At 40.9% G+C, this 21843-nt stretch overlaps 1 protein-coding gene across 1 annotated transcript in view; it reads right to left on the bottom strand.

The window, feature by feature from the left end:
• tert (telomerase reverse transcriptase) overlaps nucleotides 1–21321 on the bottom strand; it is a gene marked incomplete at both ends in the record, with an annotated part of 25843 nt that extends 4522 nt beyond the window's left edge. Inside the window, 13 exons of the mRNA XM_080859416.1 lie at nucleotides 854–980; nucleotides 1883–2068; nucleotides 2683–2754; nucleotides 3856–3972; nucleotides 4198–4283; nucleotides 4390–4479; nucleotides 4745–4906; nucleotides 5434–5601; nucleotides 6393–6546; nucleotides 7183–7356; nucleotides 7604–7637; nucleotides 10334–11588; nucleotides 21106–21321. Coding sequence (XP_080715542.1) covers nucleotides 854–980; nucleotides 1883–2068; nucleotides 2683–2754; nucleotides 3856–3972; nucleotides 4198–4283; nucleotides 4390–4479; nucleotides 4745–4906; nucleotides 5434–5601; nucleotides 6393–6546; nucleotides 7183–7356; nucleotides 7604–7637; nucleotides 10334–11588; nucleotides 21106–21321 — 2841 coding nt within the window. The remainder of the gene's footprint in view (nucleotides 1–853; nucleotides 981–1882; nucleotides 2069–2682; nucleotides 2755–3855; nucleotides 3973–4197; nucleotides 4284–4389; nucleotides 4480–4744; nucleotides 4907–5433; nucleotides 5602–6392; nucleotides 6547–7182; nucleotides 7357–7603; nucleotides 7638–10333; nucleotides 11589–21105) is intronic.
• Nucleotides 21322–21843: the final 522 nt, after the last annotated feature.

Below are 21843 nucleotides of genomic sequence, written 5' to 3'. Positions count from 1 at the left end.
GGCCAGGGATCAAAATAAACACTGAATCGAGTACCACATTTCCAATGAAGCATTAAAAGAGTGGGAATTGTGAAAAGTGATGTAATGCTGCAATCCTGTAAACTGTAAAAGAGACAGTAAAAATGGCCCCGCATGTTGTGACTTGCGAGAATAAACGTGTTTGAAGTGAAGAACCCAAATCAACATCCCAAACAAGCGTGTTTAACTGCGTGTTAAATGAATAGGAGACACAAAACTTTCCTTCAAGATGTTCACAACTTCTAGACTCTTCCTTTGCACCTCCGTCACACACACACACACACACACACACACACACACACACACACACACACACACACACACACACACACACACACACACACACACACACACACACACACACACACACACACACACACACACACACCGTCATTCTCCCACAGGCTAGGCAGCACTCGAGTCCAGTGGAACGGAATCTGGTATTTACTGTACATTTCTTTATACTTTATGTTCAAGATCAGCTGTGTGCTTGTATTATATAAGCCTATCAGTCATAACAAACTCAGCCAAATAAATGTAATAGAATGAAATGCAATACAATACAATGTAATAGAAAGTGAAGGTGAATAGAAGGTATTGCAATCTCTGCTTATACTTTCAGATACAACACAAAATGAGACATGAATCAAACCTAGACACAGAGGAAACATGTGTACGTGTGTGTTTGTGTGTGGGAGACATTGGGAAAGAGAGGCTGTGTGTACTATGAGAGAAAGAGACTGAGACTGAGTGTGTGAGTGTGTGTGTGTGTGTGAGTGTGTGTGATTGTGAGTATTGCAACGTAAAAGTCTGCCGACACACTAGGGTCTCTCACCCCGAGGTCCAGGAGAATGGCGTCACACTTGAGCCGTAGAATGCCCATCAACTTCCTCTCCATGAAGGATGCAGGGCAGCGGGTGGAGCCCAGCGTCAAGCTGTAGCGCAGTGATAGGCCAGCGTAGCTGACAGGAAGGAGAGGCAAAAAAAGACGACTAAGTTGGGTGTTTTTGGAATATTCTAGAATATTGGGCTGAGTCAAATTCAAAATGCCTCTCAAAACGAGAGTCGGGTATTTTTGAGCATCTCAGTTTTTTAACTTGGAAACAGCCTGATCAACTTGACAAACATGCCAAAGTGAAGGAAGTGAGGAGGTGTTTATCTGAATTGTATCCTAAGCATGTGCCCATGTGATTTATTATGAATACCAAATAATGGCCGCAATGGAGAGCAGCAAGCTTTAGTATTGTCATCATCATATGTGTTTTTTCAATTCAATTCAATTCAATTCAATTCAATTCAATTCAATTCAATTCAATTCAATTCAATTCAATTCAATTCAATGTATTTCGCCATGTACACAGGTACTAGGAATTTGGATTGGTTTTCTCCATGCAGGCTGGAGCCTCACAAATAGAACAGAACAACAATAAAAGAAAGTACCAGTATGATCATAAATAGGAATGGAGGAAGTGCAACAATAGAAATGTTAAATAAAGTTAAATAAATAAAGTGCTGTGAAGTGCCATAAAGCTCATGCGTAATAACTGTTTATGAGGGCTATTGCTTGGGCGAAAAAACTGTTGAGGTCCCCATTTGTTGCGTGGTAATAGAGGACACGCACAACATCCTACCATAGCATAACATAAAATAAGATAACATAACATATAAGTACTCTGAACATAAATTACACATATAATAAACATATAATAAATATACAAAATATACAAAATAAATATACAATACAATCTGCTTAACATATAATACACATAAAGTAACCTAAACTAACCTAATATACCTATTCTTACCTAAAGTTAACCTAATGTCGTATGGTAATAGAGGGGATAAAGAAGAGGGGCACCCCAACCTGGAGTAGTCATTGGAGGCATCCAGGGTCTGGGTGTCGAGCAGGAGGCCACACCAGGGGAAGAGGCAGTGCTGGGGGAGCACCCGCACCCCAGGGAAACTCACGCCCTCCTCCAGGGGGAAGTTGACCGCCACCTTCTGGGGGTTCACCACGCAGCCGTACCGGGGTACCCCCGCCGACAGGGTCCTGCACAGAAGGGATAACGGGGAGAGAAGAGGCAGACGAGGCGGACATGATGAGATTATCAACAAACTCCACTACAGTGGTTATAATGGCAAAACAGACTCATTTTAATTGTAAATTTACATTTTACAGCACTTTTCTGTGCTCAAAGTCAAATTTTCAAAAATGTTAATATTACAGTAAAGGAGAATGGATAGAGGGGACAGTTTAAGGAAGAAAACAGCCACCTAGAATGATCAGATTATCAGCAAACTCCACTACAGTTGTTATAATAGCAAAACAGGCTCAATTTAAAACACTTTTCTCCAATGATCCAAGGGAACACTACTGATGATGCGTCCCAAATTACAACCCTAGCTCCCTTGCATCCACCATTCATCACCAAGACGACACTCTTATGTATGTGCGTGCATAAAGGAAATCTACATATTATCGTGTGTTTCATAAACTGTGCTCAAACACAAATTTCCAAAAATGTTAATATAACAGTGAAGGAGAATGGATAGAGGTAAACAGCCACCTAGCAGATTAAACAAAGTGCACCATGTTTTGGGTTGTGTGTTTGAATGTAAAACAGCCATTGGGGGTTTGCAGTATGCCTTTTGTCACAGACTCACTTGAGGAAATACATGGCCTTGTTGAGTTTAGGCGTGATGAGGAGGAAGTCATCCACCAGTCTCATCAGACACCTTATGAAGGGAGGAAAACACAGCAACCCACAGCGGTTAAAGGTACAGTCCTCGATACTGGCAAACGGTTGATTTTTGTATTGTGATTGTTTTGATTTGTACTGTGTTTGTTTTGTTTTTTTATTGTGTTTGTTTTGATTTTGTACTGGGTTTGTTTTGTTTTTGTATTGTGTTTGTTTTGTTTTTGTATTGTGTTTGTTTTGGTATTGTGTTTGTTTTGTATTGTGTTGTAATGTATATTTTGTGTAAGCACATTGAGAGTCAGTTTACCAAGTCAAATTCCTTGTTTGTGCAAACTTACTTGGCCAATAAAATCTGATTCTGATTCTGATTTCCAAGCTCAACAGCCAATCAAATACAACCCTCAATTCCATACTCCTGAAAACAACATTGCTGATTGGCTAGGATAGTGTATGGTGTGGTCAGAGCCACTCTGTCTGTTTCCCATTAGTGGAGCCAGGATTAAAGTTAAAGTAATTAAAGTTTAATGGACTATAATCAATGAACCTTTCAAGCTCCTTTGATACAGTTATTACAAGGATGACACCTAGTGGACCGATAAGATTCTGCAGTGCAATTTTTCACCTGCGGGTTAAAAGCTGGCAGAGATGACAGTCGAATGACAGCCACCAAGAGTTATGGCATTAATTTTACCATTAGCAAGAAATCATGAACGTCTGAGGGCAGCGAAGCAGTAAATCTCTGCTTATACTTTCAGATACAACACAAAATGAGACATGAATCAAAGCCAGACACAGAGGAAACGTGTTTATGTGTGTGTGTGTGTGTGTGGGAGACATTCGGAAAGAGAGGCTGTGTGTACTATGAGAGAAAGAGACTGAGACTGTGTGTGTGTGTGTGTGTGTGTGTGTGTGTGTGTGTGTGTGTGGGAGACACGAAAGAGAGGCTGTGTGTATTGGTATGAGATAAAAAAACTGAGACTGAGTGTGTGTGTGTGAGAGTGTATGTGTGTGTGTGTGTGTGTGTGTGTGTGTGTGTGTGTGTGTGTGGGTGTGGGTGTGTATACGTGTGTGTGTGTGTGTGTTGAGTGAGTAAAAAGAGCTTGAGAAGAGGGGTGAAATAAGTTGATACACTGTGTACCCTCCTTTCTCTGTGACGTGGCTGAGCAGGGAGTTCTCCATGTGAGCATAGCACAGATTACACAGCAGACTGGACACCACCGACCCCTGAGGGATGCCACAAACCTGCCGGTACATTCTAGAACACAACAAATAAAACATGACAAACCTGCCGGTACATTCTAGAACACAACAAAAAAAACATGACAAACCTACCGGTACATTCTAGAACACAACAAATAAAACATGACAAACCTACCGGTACATTCTAGAACCCCATAAATAAAACATGACAACCCGTAACATGTGAGAGCAGCACACAGCCTTTCAGATCAACTCTGGAAAGCAACTGATGGATACTCACCGCTTCCCAAAGCGAACCACACAAGTCGTGAGCATCTGTTTGAAGAACTCAAGCACGTCTCTGCCTTTCACATCAGGTGAGTTGTACTACAGGGAGCGGTTACATGCTTTTAGGATGAGTATGGTATTTTTTTCAAACTTGACTCAAACCAACTAAAGGAAAATACCATGTGGTCTGACTCATCTTACTCACATTCTCCACCAGAATAGCATTGTGGAGTGCCCCACGCTCCTGCTCCTCCATCACAAACCCTTTCATGTTTATGCACACCTGGGCCCCAGCCTGGTCCCAACACACACACACACACACACACACACACACACACACACACACACACACACACACACACACACACACACACACACACACACACACACAGTCACATCTAACACTGTGCATAGAATACAATCATTACTAATTCTTGAATTGTGTATAGTGTGTTTCTGTGTGTGTGTGTGTGTGTGTGTGTATGTGTGTGTGTGTGTATGTGTGTGTGTGTGTGTGTGTGTGTGTGTGTGTGTTAGGGGGAATGGGGGTGGGCATTCACCCTTGTGCAGAACTGCTTCCTCAGGCCCTGCAGGGATTCCCTCCACACTTTTGCGTAGTGACGGATAGAGAAGCCCACGTCCTGCTCAGGCAACAGCACCTCGCTGACCACCCGCACAAGCATGTCATGAGGCAAGCTGTCATAGGCTCCACTAACATCCACCTACCGTCCAGAACACACACACACACACACACACACACACACACACACACACGCGCGCACACACGCGCACACACGCGCACACGCACACACATTATGCAGACCAAATGTAAAATGAGATGACATTACTCATACTATTTTTTCCTTCATTTTCTCATCTCATAACTAATTTCTCAAACATCTTAAGATACTATGCAGACATTCACAAGAACAGAAATAAACAAACACACACACACACACACACACACACACACACACACACACACACACCACTGACGTCCACCTACTGTCTAGAACAGAGGACATGTAAAATGAGATGACATTACTCATACTATTTTGTCCTTCATTTTATCATCTCTCATTTCTCATTACTCAAACATCTTTAGAAAAGAGTTTAACAATCACACACACACACACACACACACACACACACACACAGACACACAGATACAGACACACAGACACACAGACACACAGACACACACAGACACACACACACACACACACACCACACACAAACACACACACACCTTGACAAAGTAGAGTGGTGTGGGTTTGGTCTTCTGCTGGAGAGCAGTGGTCTTTAGGACCCTGTGGATGTCCTGCCGTCCCCACACAGTTGAGCCCAGCAGGGCTGGCGAGGTCTTCACACACACGCCCAACACATCACGCAGGTTCTTCACACTCCGCTGGAAGCGCTGGGTCAAAATACACAAAACACACCCTGACGATATGAAAACAGGCTAGACACAGACACCTCGTGATAGAAGGGACACAGTCAATTGCCAAATGTGTCAACATTTAGAGGGTGGGTAGGCAACGCTTTGCACAAAAAGGTAACACAAAATGTGTGCTCCTTTTGGGCACCAAATGACCCTGGACTACAACTGAACATACTTATACATTACCAGTCAAAAGTTTGGACACACCTTCTCATTTTTGGAGAAGTTTTTTCTTTACTTTTATTATTTTCTACATGGTAGTAGATAACACTTTTTTTGTTAAGTACATCATTCCATATGTGTTCTTCCGTAGTTTAAATGTCTTCAGTATAAATCTACAATGTAGAAAATAATAAAAGTAAAGAAAACACTTCAAAAAAATTAAAGGTGTGCCCAAACTTTTGACTGGTACTGTATATAGAGTATATGGAGAGAGCCATCCTCTGTATGCTGCTCTAGAACCTTAGCACAAACACATATGTAAGGGATATTGTATAGAACGCAGGTCATTGTCGGGAAAATAAGCCCCGACAGGGCGAACAGCACCCCGACGCGAAGCGGAGGGGTGTTGCTTCACCCCGAACCGACCTGAACCGACCTGAACTTCCGGTTAATAACTGACCTCAGACGTTGGGAAGCCCCATTCAAGTGAATGGAGCATTCTCCATCATTAAGAAGAGCCGTGTAATAATTAGCTTAATTTCATAAAGCTATCTTGATCACACACTGTGTATTCATGTATATTAAATGATGTTGTCTTTTCAAACCTTGGTTACAGGATCCGCTCCCACGAGTCGTGTGATTGGACGCATGCCGTGGGCTTTAGGGATGAAGCGAAGGCGAGCGGTCACTGTGGTTTTGGGAAGGGACGCCACCTCCTGTGATGTCAGGGTTTCCCACTGGCCCTTCGACAGGTGCTCCCTAGGGAAGAGCACCACAAATAAATCAAAATTAGTGTTATAGTGTTACATGTTATTTTTGGTATATGTTACTCTGCTATATGTAGGCTGTCCACTGCGTAGATGTTGGCTGCCAAGTCTTAAGAATTTCGCTGCACTGAAGCAATTTGGTGTATGCGACAATAAACACTTTGAGTTTGACTTTTGACTTGAATCAAAACCGCTTTTCTCTGAAATCTGATATCATGGAAGATCAATAACAGATGCCATGGCGTGGAGTGGCTATGCCTTGACACTTGCTAATCATAATGATATCCTTACACGCTGTCTGTGTTTAAAATTAAGAGGAAGGTTGGACTCAGTTTTGAAGCATGTAAAATTATTAATGGAAAGCAAACCCAAACCATTATTGTGCAAGTTGCAGAGTATACATGCAGGACTGATTATGGCTTATTCGTTGTGGACATCGAATTTGATAATAATATGGAGGACAGTGACCTGGGTGCACATGGGTTCGGTCGTGTTATCGCTTGCCTTTAGTTTATGATAGACCTACAGATTTTCCCAGCTATGGGTAACAGCATAACAGCGGGTATTGGGTCAAGTAATTGTATTTGAGTAACAGCTTAATAACACTCCTGAACACAACACTCTGCACCTGAATGCCAGGGTCTGTAGCTTGTTCCAGACTTCCCGTCGGTAGAACCGCAGGGCGTGCTTCTGGCCCATGCTCTCGGTGACGTAGAACATGGCTTTGACCAGACCGAGCACGTAGCTCTCCAGCAGCCAGGCCAGGAACTGGCCCAGGAGACGCTCACGGTAGCGATGCTCACTGGGGCAGTGGGCTGAACAAGGGAGGAGAGGAGAAGAAAAAAAAAAGGGAGAAAGATAAACCAGAGAGAAACAGAGAGAGACAGGAAATGAGAGAGAGAGACATGAATGGAGAGATAAAACACTGGTGAGAGGAAAGGGTGAAAGGATTGTTGATAAACAAACATATAGTACTAGATTACTATACATCATATACTAGCTTACTGTATAATATATACTAAATAACTGTGCATCATATACTAGATTACCGTTCACGGTAGCGGTGCTCACTGGGGCAGTGGGCTGAACAAGGGAGGTGAGGGGGAGGAGAAGACAAAGGAGGGAGAAAGATAGACAGAGAGAGAAACAGAGAGAGGCATGAATGGAGATATAGAATACCGGTGAGAGGAAAAGATTAAAGGATTGTTGATACTAGATAACAAAACTATATATACTAAATAGCTGTACATCATACACTAGATTACTGTATATCATTACCTCTGAAATGTGTTGGTATACAAATTCATCACAGAGCAGCAGAACAGAACGTTAACATAACAGAGCACAACCAAGGTCATTGGTACACTACACCACAAGGCAGCAACACTAAATATAACACAGATAAGACAAACAGAACCTAGACTTCAACACACCACATTACAAGCTGCTAAAGAAATTTGACCAATTTGGTACAGTGGTTAGCAGTTGACCTGGGATCGATTTCTGGTCAATGCAGATGTCAGTGTTAGTGGTTTTGGACAAAAACATCTGCTAAAAACTCATCTTTCAGTTTACCTTTAAAAGAAATTTGAGCTATTTGGTACAGTGGTTAGTATTGCTGCCTTCCAAGCAGTTGACCCGGGACCGAAACTGGTTAATGCAGGATGTCAGTCAGTGTGGACACATGCGTCCAATTTCCGATTTCAGTCCGATTTAAATTGGATATTGGACACATGTGACTCCCCAGAACTAGATTCATTGTGTCCAACTTGAGTCCGACTGGACTCCGATGTAAACCCCCAGACACACGATTCGATTCCGCTGGTAATTGGACTGGGCGCGCATGTGTCTCTCGTATCTGATTCAAATTGGACAACAACAACTTTTGCACGTGTTTGAGATCGTGCCCACAGACATATACATGCATCATATATAATGTATATGATATGATAAACGCTGCTAGACGCTCAGTTCTTGTGCTCCCTCTCATTCACGTTGAAATACTGAAAGCGAAAGTGAAACTTAGAAACTGGAACGCAACTGTTTGGGACAGAACGCGCTAATTCAGTGAACAAATATTTTCTTATTACTTTTCCACCCTTTGTTAGTCATGTAATCCATTCATATCGATGTGAATCAATCAATACTAATACAACTTTAACTGTGGTGTGTTTTTGTTTCATTTCACAACGTATTTACTGTATAATCAACGGTTTTGTTTCATTTCACAACGTATTTACTGTATAATCAACGGTAGCAGATGTAAACATTCCGCATTTGATTTTAACTGATCTAGTTTTGTCACTTCCATGTGCTTTGAGATAGAGCAGTTAACCCCCCACGGAGACCCCATGGAGAGAATTGGATAGGATCGGAGTGCTGCCATCATGTGCCCGCACTGAGTGTAAGTGGTTCTGGACTAAAGCATCTGCTAAAAACTCACCTTTCAGTTCACCTTTTAATGAAAAGTACAGCACACACAAAATACAAGAAAGCACACCAAAGACCCAACACACGCCACATATACACACCTCCAGCCTTGAGACCCAACACACGCCACATATACACACCTCCAGCCTTGAGACCCAACACACGCCACATATACACACCTCCAGCCTTGAGACCCAACACACACCACATATACACACCTCCAGCCTTGAGACCCAACACACGCCACATATACACACCTCCAGCCTTGAGACCCAACACACGCCACATATACACACCTCCAGCCTTGAGACCCAACACACGCCACATATACACACCTCCAGCCTTGAGACCCAACACACGCCACATATACACACCTCCAGCCTTGAGACCCAACACACGCCACATATACACACCTCCAGCCTTGAGACCCAACACACGCCACATATACACACCTCCAGCCTTGAGACCCAACACACGCCACATATACACACCTCCAGCCTTGAGACCCAACACACGCCACATATACACACCTCCAGCCTTGAGACCCAACACACGCCACATATACACACCTCCAGCCTTGAGACCCAACACACGCCACATATACACACCTCCAGCCTTGAGACCCAACACACCCCACATATACACACCTCCAGCCTTGAGACCCAACACACGCCACATATACACACCTCCAGCCTTGAGACCCAACACACGCCACATATACACACCTCCAGCCTTGAGACCCAACACACGCCACATATACACACCTCCAGCCTTGAGACCCAACACACGCCACATATACACACCTCCAGCCTTGAGACCCAACACACGCCACATATACACACCTCCAGCCTTGAGACCCAACACACGCCACATATACACACCTCCAGCCTTGAGACCCAACACACGCCACATATACACACCTCCAGCCTTGAGACCCAACACACGCCACATATACACACCTCCAGCCTTGAGACCCAACACACGCCACATATACACACCTCCAGCCTTGAGACCCAACACACGCCACATATACACACCTCCAGCCTTGAGACCCAACACACGCCACATATACACACCTCCAGCCTTGAGACCCAACACACCCCACATATACACACCTCCAGCCTTGAGACCCAACACACGCCACATATACACACCTCCAGCCTTGAGACCCAACACACGCCACATATACACACCTCCAGCCTTGAGACCCAACACACGCCACATATACACACCTCCAGCCTTGAGACCCAACACACGCCACATATACACACCTCCAGCCTTGAGACCCAACACACGCCACATATACACACCTCCAGCCTTGAGACCCAACACACGCCACATATACACACCTCCAGCCTTGAGACCGAGCCAGCGGCAGTCACGGACCTTTATGCTCCACATGACCTGAGCCAAGGAGAGGCTCTCAAACTTCCCCAGCCCCAACAGCTGCTTGACCCGAGCTAGGAACAGCGTCCGGTTCTGATCCGATCCCCACAGCTCCTCTGGCACCACGTACAGCAGGCACTCCCGCACAAACAGGTACACCCGGTATGGCCGGCAATGGGCCGCCAAGAGAGACACCATGTCACTCGGCCGCTTGGCCAGGGAGCACTTCTTGCGCAGGAAGTGGGCGTAGGGGCACTTCCTGTGGTTGCGTAGCAGGCGGCTGAAGAGTGGCGCCATGTTGAAGAAGCGGCGGGGGAGCCTGTTGGGCTTGGGCTCCTCCCCCCTCAGGTAGGCCTCGCCCTGCAGGAACACCAGCCGCACCACATCTGGCCCCTGCAGGCTCCTGGGGCCACCGGCCCCGCAGGTCAACTTCCTGTTGAGCAGGAAGCCCCTGATGCCGGTTCTGCTGTAGAGAACACGGAGCATGCGGATGAAGCACTCCGACGGCCGTGGAAGTGGCTGGTTCGCCGGCTTCCAACTGAAAGAGCCGTGAGACGTGGAAGAAGCCTGGGCCGTCCCTGTGGCTACTTCGGGTCGCCGGACAATACTGACTGCCTGTGTGGTGTTATTGCTGTGATTGGAGGTCTGTTCACTATCTGTGATATTGGTGTTGTGACTTAGCACTGGAGAGTCACAAGACCTCTCCATTGCCTGGCCACACCTTTGTTTTCTGGGTAACCCTTCATCATCTCCAGCAACCTCCCCTCCATCTTCTCTCTTCCTCTTTCTGGAAACTTCTTGAGAATGTACTTTGTTCCTCCTTGACGGTCTTGCGTGTCTTTTCCTTTGTGGATTGGCTGGGGCAGATTGAGTAGCAGATTTGCAGAGGAGGAACCTGGGTGAGGTATGCATGGAGATCAAGTCATATAGGGGTACTCCACACACCTGGAACAGACAGGTAGGAGGTGCGACCGCAAACACGGCGCAGTTCCGCAGCAGGTGTTGGGTTAGATCCGTGCCTAGTCGCTGGTTAATTTTCTTCCAGAGGTCGCTGCTGTGGATAAACGCTGGACTCTGAGTGATCACTCCATGGAACTTGAAAGGGTCTGCATCTCCGTCTTTGTCACTGAAAAGGTAACCGAACCTCAGAACGTTTCTACTCTTGTTCTTGATCATGTTGTTCAGGACATAAGCGAGCACCTCGGGTAATGTGCTGAGCTTTAAACACACAGAAGAGAAAGTGACATGAGTTTAAGAGCCATATGTCTTTCACTAGAAACTATTCATTGAACATTCAATTCAATTCAATTCAATTTTATTTGTATAGCGCCATAACAATACAATTGCCTCTAGGCGCTTAACAGAGCCACTGCTGTGAAGTTAGTTTCAGGTTCCATATTCGACAGATTCGCATATTCGCCAAAACCATGCAGTACCAATTGAGAGGACACCAGGGGCGCTAATGCGCTTAGGGACCGTCATTAAATTACCACTCTACATCCATTTTCATGAAATTACCACTCTGACAGCAGCGCTTCGATGCAAAATGGTTAGAAATACCAAAATATATTTTTTTCTATTAGGATTTTTTTTTTCTATAAGGATTTTTTTCATTATTTTTCTATTATTTTTTTTTCTATCACTTTTTTTTTTTTTTTTAAAGCTTTCATGCTTTGGCTGCATTTGACACACCACAAACCAAAATGGTTAGAAAAACCAAAATGCATCCGTTTTTCATTAAATTACCAATCTAACAGCAGTGCTTCGATGAAAAATTGTTAGAAATACCAAAATACATTTTTTTTCTATAAGGATTTTTTTGACCTTTTGGGCCCAAACTTTGTATAAGGCTTTGGTTACATGGTAGGAACAAGATACGGCACCACTTGTTTGGATCTTTAGCCCTCTTCAATGTCTATCCACATTGACTATAAATACCATTGTTTCCTATGAGGAAAATTATTTTTTTCAATAGCTTTCATGTTAACTGACTTTTGGGGCCCAAACTTTGTATAAGGCTTTGGTTACCTGGGAGGAACAAGATACGGCACCATTTATTCAGATCTTTAGCCCTTTTCAATGTATATCCACATTGACTATAAATACCATTGTTTCCTATGAGGAAAATGATTTTTGAAGAGTTGTGCAAAGGAGTTTCATACAGGTGATTCAGACTTATGCAAGGAACCTATACGACCTGTGAAAAGACGTTTTCCTTTTGTTTAGCACGGGAAAACCAATAGAGTTTGGGGTTTTTGAATGACATCTATGTTAACTGTTTTGCAAAAGGGTGTGAGAAATGTGTGAACCCAATGAAAATGTATGAACACATTTGCAAGAGATGACTTCTGCTGTGCAAAGAAAGTAGTCATGAAGACCAAGTGGGTTCTAGTTTACCTAAGCAGGTAAAAGCAATCAAGAAAAACTGTATGTGTCACGTGGACCCCAAACTTTGTATAAGGCATAGTTTACATGGGGGTAACAAGATACGGAACAATTCATTTTGATCTTTAGCCCACTTCAATGTATCCACATTCACCAAAATACCTATTGTATCCTATGAGGAAAATGATTTTTTTCAATACCTTTCAAATTAAGTGACCTTTTGGGCCCAAACTATGTACAAGGATTTGGTTACATAGGACGACCAAGATACGGCACCATTTATTCGGAACCTTACCCCTTTTCAGTGTATATCCACATTCACTAAGAATACCATTGTTTCATATGTGGAAAATTATTTTTTTCAATAGCTTTCACATTAAGTGACCTTTTGGGCCCAAACTATGTACAAGGCTTTGGTTACATAGGAGGACCAAGATACGGCACCATTTATTCAGAACCTTAGCCCTTTTCAGTGTATATCCACTTTCACTAAGAATACCATTGTTTCCTATGTGGAAAATGGCTTTTTTCAATAGCTTTCACATTTAGTGACCTTTTGGGCCCAAACTATTTATAAGGCTTTGGTTACATGGGAGGAACAAGATACGGCACCATTTATTTGGATCTTTAGCCCATTTCAATGTATATCCACATTGATTATAAATACCATTGTTTCCTATGAGGAAAATATTTTTTTTCAATAGGTTTCATGTTAACTGACTGTTGGGGCCCAAACTTTGTATAAGGCTTTGGTTACATGGGAGGAACAAGATATGGCACCATTTATTCGGATCTGTAGCCCTTTTCAATGCATATCCACATTGATTATAAATACCATTGTTTCCTATGAGGAAAATTATTTTTTTCAATAGCTTTCATGTTAACTGACTGTTGGGGCCCAAACTTTGTATAAGGCTTTGGTTACATGCGAGGAACAAGATACGGCACCATTTATTCGGATCTTTAGCCCATTTCAATGTATATCCACATTGATTATAAATACCATTGTTTCCTATGAGGAAAATTATTTTTTTCAATAGCTTTCATGTTAACTGACTTTTTGGGCCCAAACTTTGTATAAGGCTTTGATTACATGGGAGGAACAAGATACGGCACCAAATATTCAGATCTTTAGCCCATTTCAATGTATATCCACATTGATTATAAATACCATTGTTTCCTATGAGGAAAATTATTTTTTTCAATAGCTTTCATGTTAACTGACTTTTTGGGCCCAAACTTTGTATAAGGCTTTGATTACATAGGAGGAACAAGATACGGCACCAAATATTCAGATCTTTAGCCCATTTCAATGTATATCCACATTGATTATAAATACCATTGTTTCCTATGAGGAAAATTATTTTTTTCAATAGCTTTCATGTTAACTGACTTTTGGGGCCCAAACTTTGTATAAGGCTTTGGTTACATGGGAGGAACAAGATACGGCACCATTTATTCGGATCTGTAGCCCTTTTCAATGCATATCCACATTGATTATAAATACCATTGTTTCCTATGAGGAAAATTATTTTTTTCAATAGGTTTCATGTTAACTGACTGTTGGGGCCCAAACTTTGTATAAGGCTTTGGTTACATGGGAGGAACAAGATACGGCACCATTTATTCGGATCTTTAGCCCATTTAAATGTATATCCACATTGATTATAAATACCATTGTTTCCTATGAGGAAAATTATTTTTTTCAATAGATTTCATGTTAATTGACTTTTTGGGCCCAAACTTTGTATAAGGCTTTGATTACATGGGAGGAACAAGATACGGCACCAAATATTCGGATCTTTAGCCCATTTCAATGTATATCCACATTGATTATAAATACCATTTTTTCCTATGAGGAAAATTATTTTTTTCAATAGCTTTCATGTGAACTGACTTTTGGGGCCCAAACTTTGTATAAGGATTTGGTTACAAGGGAGGAACAAGATACGGCACCATTTATTCGGATCTGTAGCCCTTTTCAATGCATATCCACATTGATTATAAATACCATTGTTTCCTATAAGGAAATTTTTTTTTTTCAATAGCTTTCATGTTAACTGACTTTTGGGGCCCAAACTTTGTATAAGGCTTTGGTTACATGGGAGGAACAAGATACGGCACCATTTATTCGGATCTTTAGCCCATTTCAATGTATATCCACATTGATTATAAATACCATTGTTTCCTATGAGGAAAATTATTTTTTTCAATAGGTTTCATGTTAACTGACTGTTGGGGCCCAAACTTTGTATAAGGCTTTGGTTACATGGGAGGAACAAGATACGGCACCATTTATTCGGATCTTTAGCCCATTTCAATGTATATCCACATTGATTATAAATACCATTGTTTCCTATGAGGAAAATTATTTTTTTCAATAGATTTCATGTTAAGGCGAGACATGGCAGGTGAATAGGGTAAAAAATGTAAATACAAGGGATCACCATGAAACTTTACCAGTTGACTACATACATCATTACAAGAAAAAAATGTATTACAAGTTTTTGAATTTTGCATATTTAATTATGCTAATTAGGCGGGATCTCATTAAATATGCACGTTTTTGCATATATTTCAGGTACATGAATCTTAAACTGTGATAAAGCCAGGACCAAAATTCTTTATTCATTTTGTTTATATATCAAATGACAAAAAATACTCAGATGGATTTTAGGATATCTGCTTTTATGACCTGGGAAATCAAAATATACTATCCGTGGCCTTAAAAACCCTATTTTCGCCATGATTTCCAGGTAAAATGACCCATAAATCTGGCCAGGAACAATTTATAAATAAATCCATCTGTAGATGTCTTCATAACAATGCTATGTGTGAAACTGGGAAGTGTGGTGTACCTAGGTTCTACATAGGCTGAGAAATGTGTACCTAAAAATGAAAAAACACTCATTTTGAGAAAACCGCATTTAAAGACAACACGTGGGGCACTGAGCGAATCACGTTAGCAGAAAAGCGCCGTCAGCCAATGAATCCCTTCAGAAAGTCAGGATTGGTTGCTGAAAAGAAAGGAAATGCCCATATTTGGATTACACAGCCTTCTGATCGAGGCTCATAGCGTTAAAGTCATTCCAGACATGACAGATGTCGTGTAAAAAGACGAAACGCTGAACGTGGTTCAAGGGAGAATTCTTGGTAAAGTTAGGAGAAAATGGATGCCGCGGCTGAACTAAATGCAGTGAAACAGACACTTAAATGTGTAATTTTGACGTTTTCTTTATGGTAGTATGAAAGATAACAAGTTAAAGAGGCAAACTTGCCCAAAATCTCAAATTTGACCAGGGCATGAAAAAATCGATATTTCACCTGCCGTGTCTCGCCTTAATTGACTTTTTGGGCCCAAACTTTGTATAAGGCTTTGATTACATGGGAGGAACAAGATACGGCACCAAATATTCGGATCTTTAGCCCATTTCAATGTATATCCACATTGATTATAAATACCATTGTTTCCTATGAGGAAAATTATTTTTTTCAATAGCTTTCATGTTAACTGACTTTTTGGGCCCAAACTTTGTATAAGGCTTTGATTACATGGGAGGAACAAGATACGGCACCAAATATTCAGATCTTTAGCCCATTTCAATGTATATCCACATTGATTATAAATACCATTGTTTCCTATGTGGAAAATTATTTTTTTCAATAGCTTTCATGTTAAGTGACTTTTGGTGCCCAAAGTATGTATTAGGCTTCGTGTTTAAGGCTTTGGTTACATGTGTGTGTGTGTGTGTGTGTGTGTGTGTGTGTGAGAGAGAGAGAGACATACAGTATATTCACAGAGCCTGTGCGTGTGTGTGTGTGTGTGTGTCTGTGAGAGAGACATACATCCAGCCTCCAACCTCTGCCTGCCACCTGCCCTGCCTTCAGCTACCTGCTTGCGCCCGGCGGTCATCCACAAAGTCTACTACTACATCTGTCCTGCCTGTGTTTTGTTTGCACCATCCTGTTTGTTTCAGTTTATTGTGTTTTTATTGTGTTCAGAAAACAAAGTGATTAAAGCCTTCTTTGTGTTTTTTTTTTTTTATCTCAGAGTGCCTCTGCTCTTTCATTATTATTACTATAGTACTATATGGTGCAAACAAATTTGTAGAACAAGACATTAGGGTTGTGCAACCACATCTAATCTTAACCTAATATTTACCTGGCACATTTTAATCTACCACAGCTAATCACACTGCTGCTTGAAATTCATGCATAAATTAACATTGACTGTTTTGTATGAAAATGGTAATAACATAACTTAATCCAAACAATGGTGCCATTAGCGCTGCTCCATTAGCTGTGGTTGCACCCTCTTGATGGTAGTAGTACCACCTGACTGCTATTAGAAATGTCAGTAGCGCATAGTCCAAGGTGTCACATGAACAATAAGAGAATCATTGGTGGATACACACACACACATACAATATATATACAAATACTTTTAGTGCTCTTGAAATCACTTAGCATATTGCTTATACAAAGTTTGGGCCCAAAAAGTCAATTAACATGAAATCTATTGAAAAAAATAATTTTCCTCATAGGAAACAATGGTATTTATAATCAATGTGGATATACATTGAAATGGGCTAAAGATCCGAATAAATGGTGCCGTATCTTGTTCCTCCCATGTAACCAAAGCCTTATACAAAGTTTGGGCCCCAAAAGTCAGTTAACATGAAAGCTATTGAAAAAAATGATTTTCCTCATAGGAAACAATGGTATTTATAATCAATGTGGATATACATTGAAATGGGCTGAAGATCCGAATAAATGGTGCCGTATCTTGTTCCTCCCATGTAATCAAAGCCTTATACAAAGTTTGGGCCCAAAAAGTCAGTTAACATGAAAGCTATTGAAAAAAATAATTTTCCTCATAGGAAACAATGGTATTTATAATCAATGTGGATATACATTGAAATGGGCTAAAGATCCGAATAAATGGTGCCGTATCTTGTTCCTCCCATGTAACCAAAGCCTTATACAAAGTTTGGGCCCCAAAAGTCAGTTCACATGAAAGCTATTGAAAAAAATAATTTTCCTCATAGGAAACAATGGTATTTATAATCAATGTGGATATACATTGAAATGGGCTAAAGATCCGAATAAATGGTGCCGTATCTTTTTCCTCCCATGTAACCAAAGCCTTATACAAAGTTTGGGCCCCAAAAGTCAGTTAACATGAAAGCTATTGAAAAAAATAATTTCCCTCATAGGAAACAATGGTATTTATAGTCAATATAGATATACATGGAAAAGGGCTAAAGATCCCAAAAAATGGTGCCGTATCTTGTTCCTCCCATGTAACCAAAGCCTTATACAGAGTTTGGGCCCCAAAAGTCAGTTAACATGAAAGCTATTGAAAAAAATAATTTTCCTCATAGGAAACAATGGTATTTATAATCAATGTGGGAATACATTGAAAAGGGCTAAAGATCCGAATAAATGGTGCCGTATCTTGTTCCTCCCATGTAACCAAAGCCTTATACAAAGTTTGGGCCCCAAAAGTCAGTTAACATGAAAGCTATTGAAAAAAATTATTTCCCTCATAGGAAACAATGGTATTTATAGTCAATATAGATATACATGGAAAAGGGCTAAAGATCCCAAAAAATGGTGCCGTATCTTGTTCCTCCCATGTAACCAAAGCCTTATACAGAGTTTGGGCCCCAAAAGTCAGTTAACATGAAAGCTATTGAAAAAAATCATTTTCCTCATAGGAAACAATGGTATTTATAATCAATGTGGGTATATATTGAAAAGGGCTAAAGATCCGAATAAATGGTGCCGTATCTTGTTCCTCCCATGTAACCAAAGCCTTATACAAAGTTTGGGCCCCAAAAGTCAGTTAACATGAAAGCTATTGAAAAAAAAAAAATGTCCTCATAGGAAACAATGGTATTTATAATCAATGTGGATATACATTGAAAAGGGCTACAGATCCGAATAAATGGTGCCGTATCTTGTTCCTCCCATGTAACCAAAGCCTTATAAATAGTTTGGGCCCAAAAGGTCACTTAATGTGAAAGCTAATGAAAAAAGCCATTTTCCACATAGGAAACAATGGTATTCTTAGTGAATGTGGATATACACTGAAAAGGGCTAAGGTTCCGAATAAATGGTGCCGTATCTTGGTCCTCCTATGTAACCAAAGCCTTGTACATAGTTTGGACCCAAAAGGTCACTTAATGTGAAAGCCATTGAAAAATGTCATTTTCCACATAGGAAACAATGGTATTCTTAGTGAATGTGGAAATATATTGAAGAGGGCTAAAGATCCGAATAATTGGTGCCGTATCTTGTTCCTCCCATGTAACCAAAGCCTTATACATAGTTTGGGCCCAAAAGGTCACTTAATTTGAAAGTTATTGAAAAAAGTCATTTTCCACATAGGAAACAATGGTATTCTTAGTGAATGTGGAAATATAGTGAAGAGGGCTGAAGATCCGAATAATTGGTGCCGTATCTTGTTCCTCCCATGTAACCAAAACCTTATACATAGTTTGGGCCCAAAAGGTCACTTAATTTGAAAGGTATTGAAAAAAGTCATTTTCCACATAGGAAACAATGGTATTCTTAGTGAATGTGGATATACACTGAAAAGGGCTAAGGTTCCGAATAAATGGTGCCGTATCTTGGTCCTCCTATGTAACCAAAGCCTTGTACATAGTTTGGGCCCAAAAGGTCACTTAATTTGAAAGGTATTGAAAAAAATCATTTTCCTCATAGGATACAATAGGTATTTTGGTGAATGTGGATACATTGAAGTGGGCTAAAGATCAAAATGAATTGTTCCGTATCTTGTTACCCCCATGTAAACTATGCCTTATACAAAGTTTGGGGTCCACGTGACACATACAGTTTTTCTCGATTGCTTTTACCTGCTTAGGTAAACTAGAACCCATTTGGTCTTCATGACTACTTTCTTTGCACAACAGAAGTCATCTCTTGCAAATGTGTTCATACATTTTCATTGGGTTCACAGATTTCTCACACCCTTTTGCAAAACAGTTAACATAGATGTCATTCAAAAACCCCAAACTCTATTGGTTTTCCCGTGCTAAACAAAAGGAAAACATCTTTTCACAGGTCGTATAGATTCCTTGCATAAGTCTGAATCACCTGTATGAAACTCCTTTGCACAACTCTTCAATGAGCAATCAGTCCCTCTCCACCTATATAGGTGCCACGTCTCTTTGCAAGCATGGATCAGAGAACCTGTCTTCAGAGAACCATGGCTCTTTTGTCGTAAACGAATAGACAATTACTAATTTGAACACAGTTGTTACTGTATATTCCCATATTTTTCATATTTTTTTATTTCAGTTTTCAGCTAAAGTTTTGAGAATAATGGCATGGAATTGTTTCTGATTTTGAGTATTTCTGTGTAAAGAATAACTATGTAAAGCAAGGAAATGCCACTGGCATGTCAACAGGACTGCACTGGTTCATATTGATGGCCATATTTTTTATTTTGTTGTCCAGTGTGAAATGATTGATTAAAGAGTGCTTTTCAATTGGCAACAAGTTGTAGTGTTTGAAGGCAAGATTTGCTTTTGCTGCATGGTTTAAGTGTTTTGAGAGAGTAACAGCCTTTTGCAAATGTGTCATTTTGTCCAGAGTGCTTTTGTTCAGACACACGTGTTAACTGTTTTGAGAACGTGATGTCAGAGTTGACACAGGTAACAAAACGATTGAGTAATGTAATGTGAATAGTAATATTTCCTTTTCCCCATAGGCAACAATAATACTTAAATTTGATGTGGACAAACATTGAAGGGTGCTTAAAATCACAATAATTTCTGTTGTGTCAAATGCAGCCAAAGCATTCCAATGTCACTACATGTGAAAGCTAAAAAAAAAAAAAAAAGAAAATTCCTCATAGAAAAAAAATACAGATGTATTTTGGTAGTAAATCACAATAACAAAAACAATTACAACAAAAACATTTCCTCGTAGAAAAAACGGATGTATTTTGGTAGTTCTAACCATTTGGCATTCTGGTGTGTCAAATGCAGCCAAAGCATGAAAGCAATTCAGCCAAAGCATTCGTGCTGCTGTTGGAGTATGCATTCGCGCTGCTGTTAGAGTGGTAATTTAATGACGGTCCCTAAGCGTGCGAATATGCGAATCTGTCGAATATGGAACCTGAAACTAACTTCACTGCGCCAACAGAGCCCAGAGCCTACAACATAAACAACAACAAAACAGCACACGTGTTACAAAACTATATGAGCAACCTGAGTACCAAGGACTTGGATACATCTGCTCTCCTGTCAGTAACAAAGATTACGGAGTTTCGTGACGAAATGTGAAAAATGTAATGTCTTCACACAATGGAGAAAAATACCTGGTCGCCACTTGGAGCATCCCTCATTTGTTTCTCTACGCACACTATTAGTCCACGGAGTAGCGACTTGAAACGGCTGGTATCAGATTCTTCAACCAAGGCTGCCTTCCTGCCACTGCTAAGAGCGACACCATCTACATAGTCCTCTATCGTCTGGACATTTGGATACAGTGAACGCAGTATGTCGAGGACGCGAGATAAACCTGGATCTGACATTTCTCTTCATTTAAGGCCAGCACAACAGAATTCTCCGTCATAGTAATTGACGGACTATTCATTTTTCGGACTTCCTGTTTTGATCATTCCCGCTGTACTAGGAGAACCAATGAGATTTCAACAGAGACGTGTACCAGTTACCCACGCGACGGAACCCGGCAGTATAGGCAATCTTCAAGAATTTAAGCCATTATTACCATTCTGACGCAGTGAGAAGAGCAGGCATTGTAGAGCATGTTTCCCTATTTGAGTGTCATTCTTATGGTCGTGACACTGACTTAACGCTACTTTTTAAGAATTGCCAAGAGATACAAAAACATTCGTAAATCAGAAGTTATGTTTAATGACTGAATCTTAGACTGCATAAAAGAACAATAAAGTATCTTAGTATCTAACGTACATTCTTAAACTATGCATATCAATAAAGGAAAACAGCTGTCTTGAACCTGTTAAGAATAAATGTCATGAGCAGCACGTACATTATTCAAACATATGGCTACCTATCTTCTAATGTGATAATGG

The sequence above is a fragment of the Sprattus sprattus genome (genome assembly GCF_963457725.1).
Source record: "Sprattus sprattus genome assembly, chromosome: 20".
Classification (NCBI taxonomy): Eukaryota; Metazoa; Chordata; class Actinopteri; order Clupeiformes; family Clupeidae; genus Sprattus; species Sprattus sprattus.
This window is presented reverse-complemented; position numbering and strand designations above follow the sequence as displayed.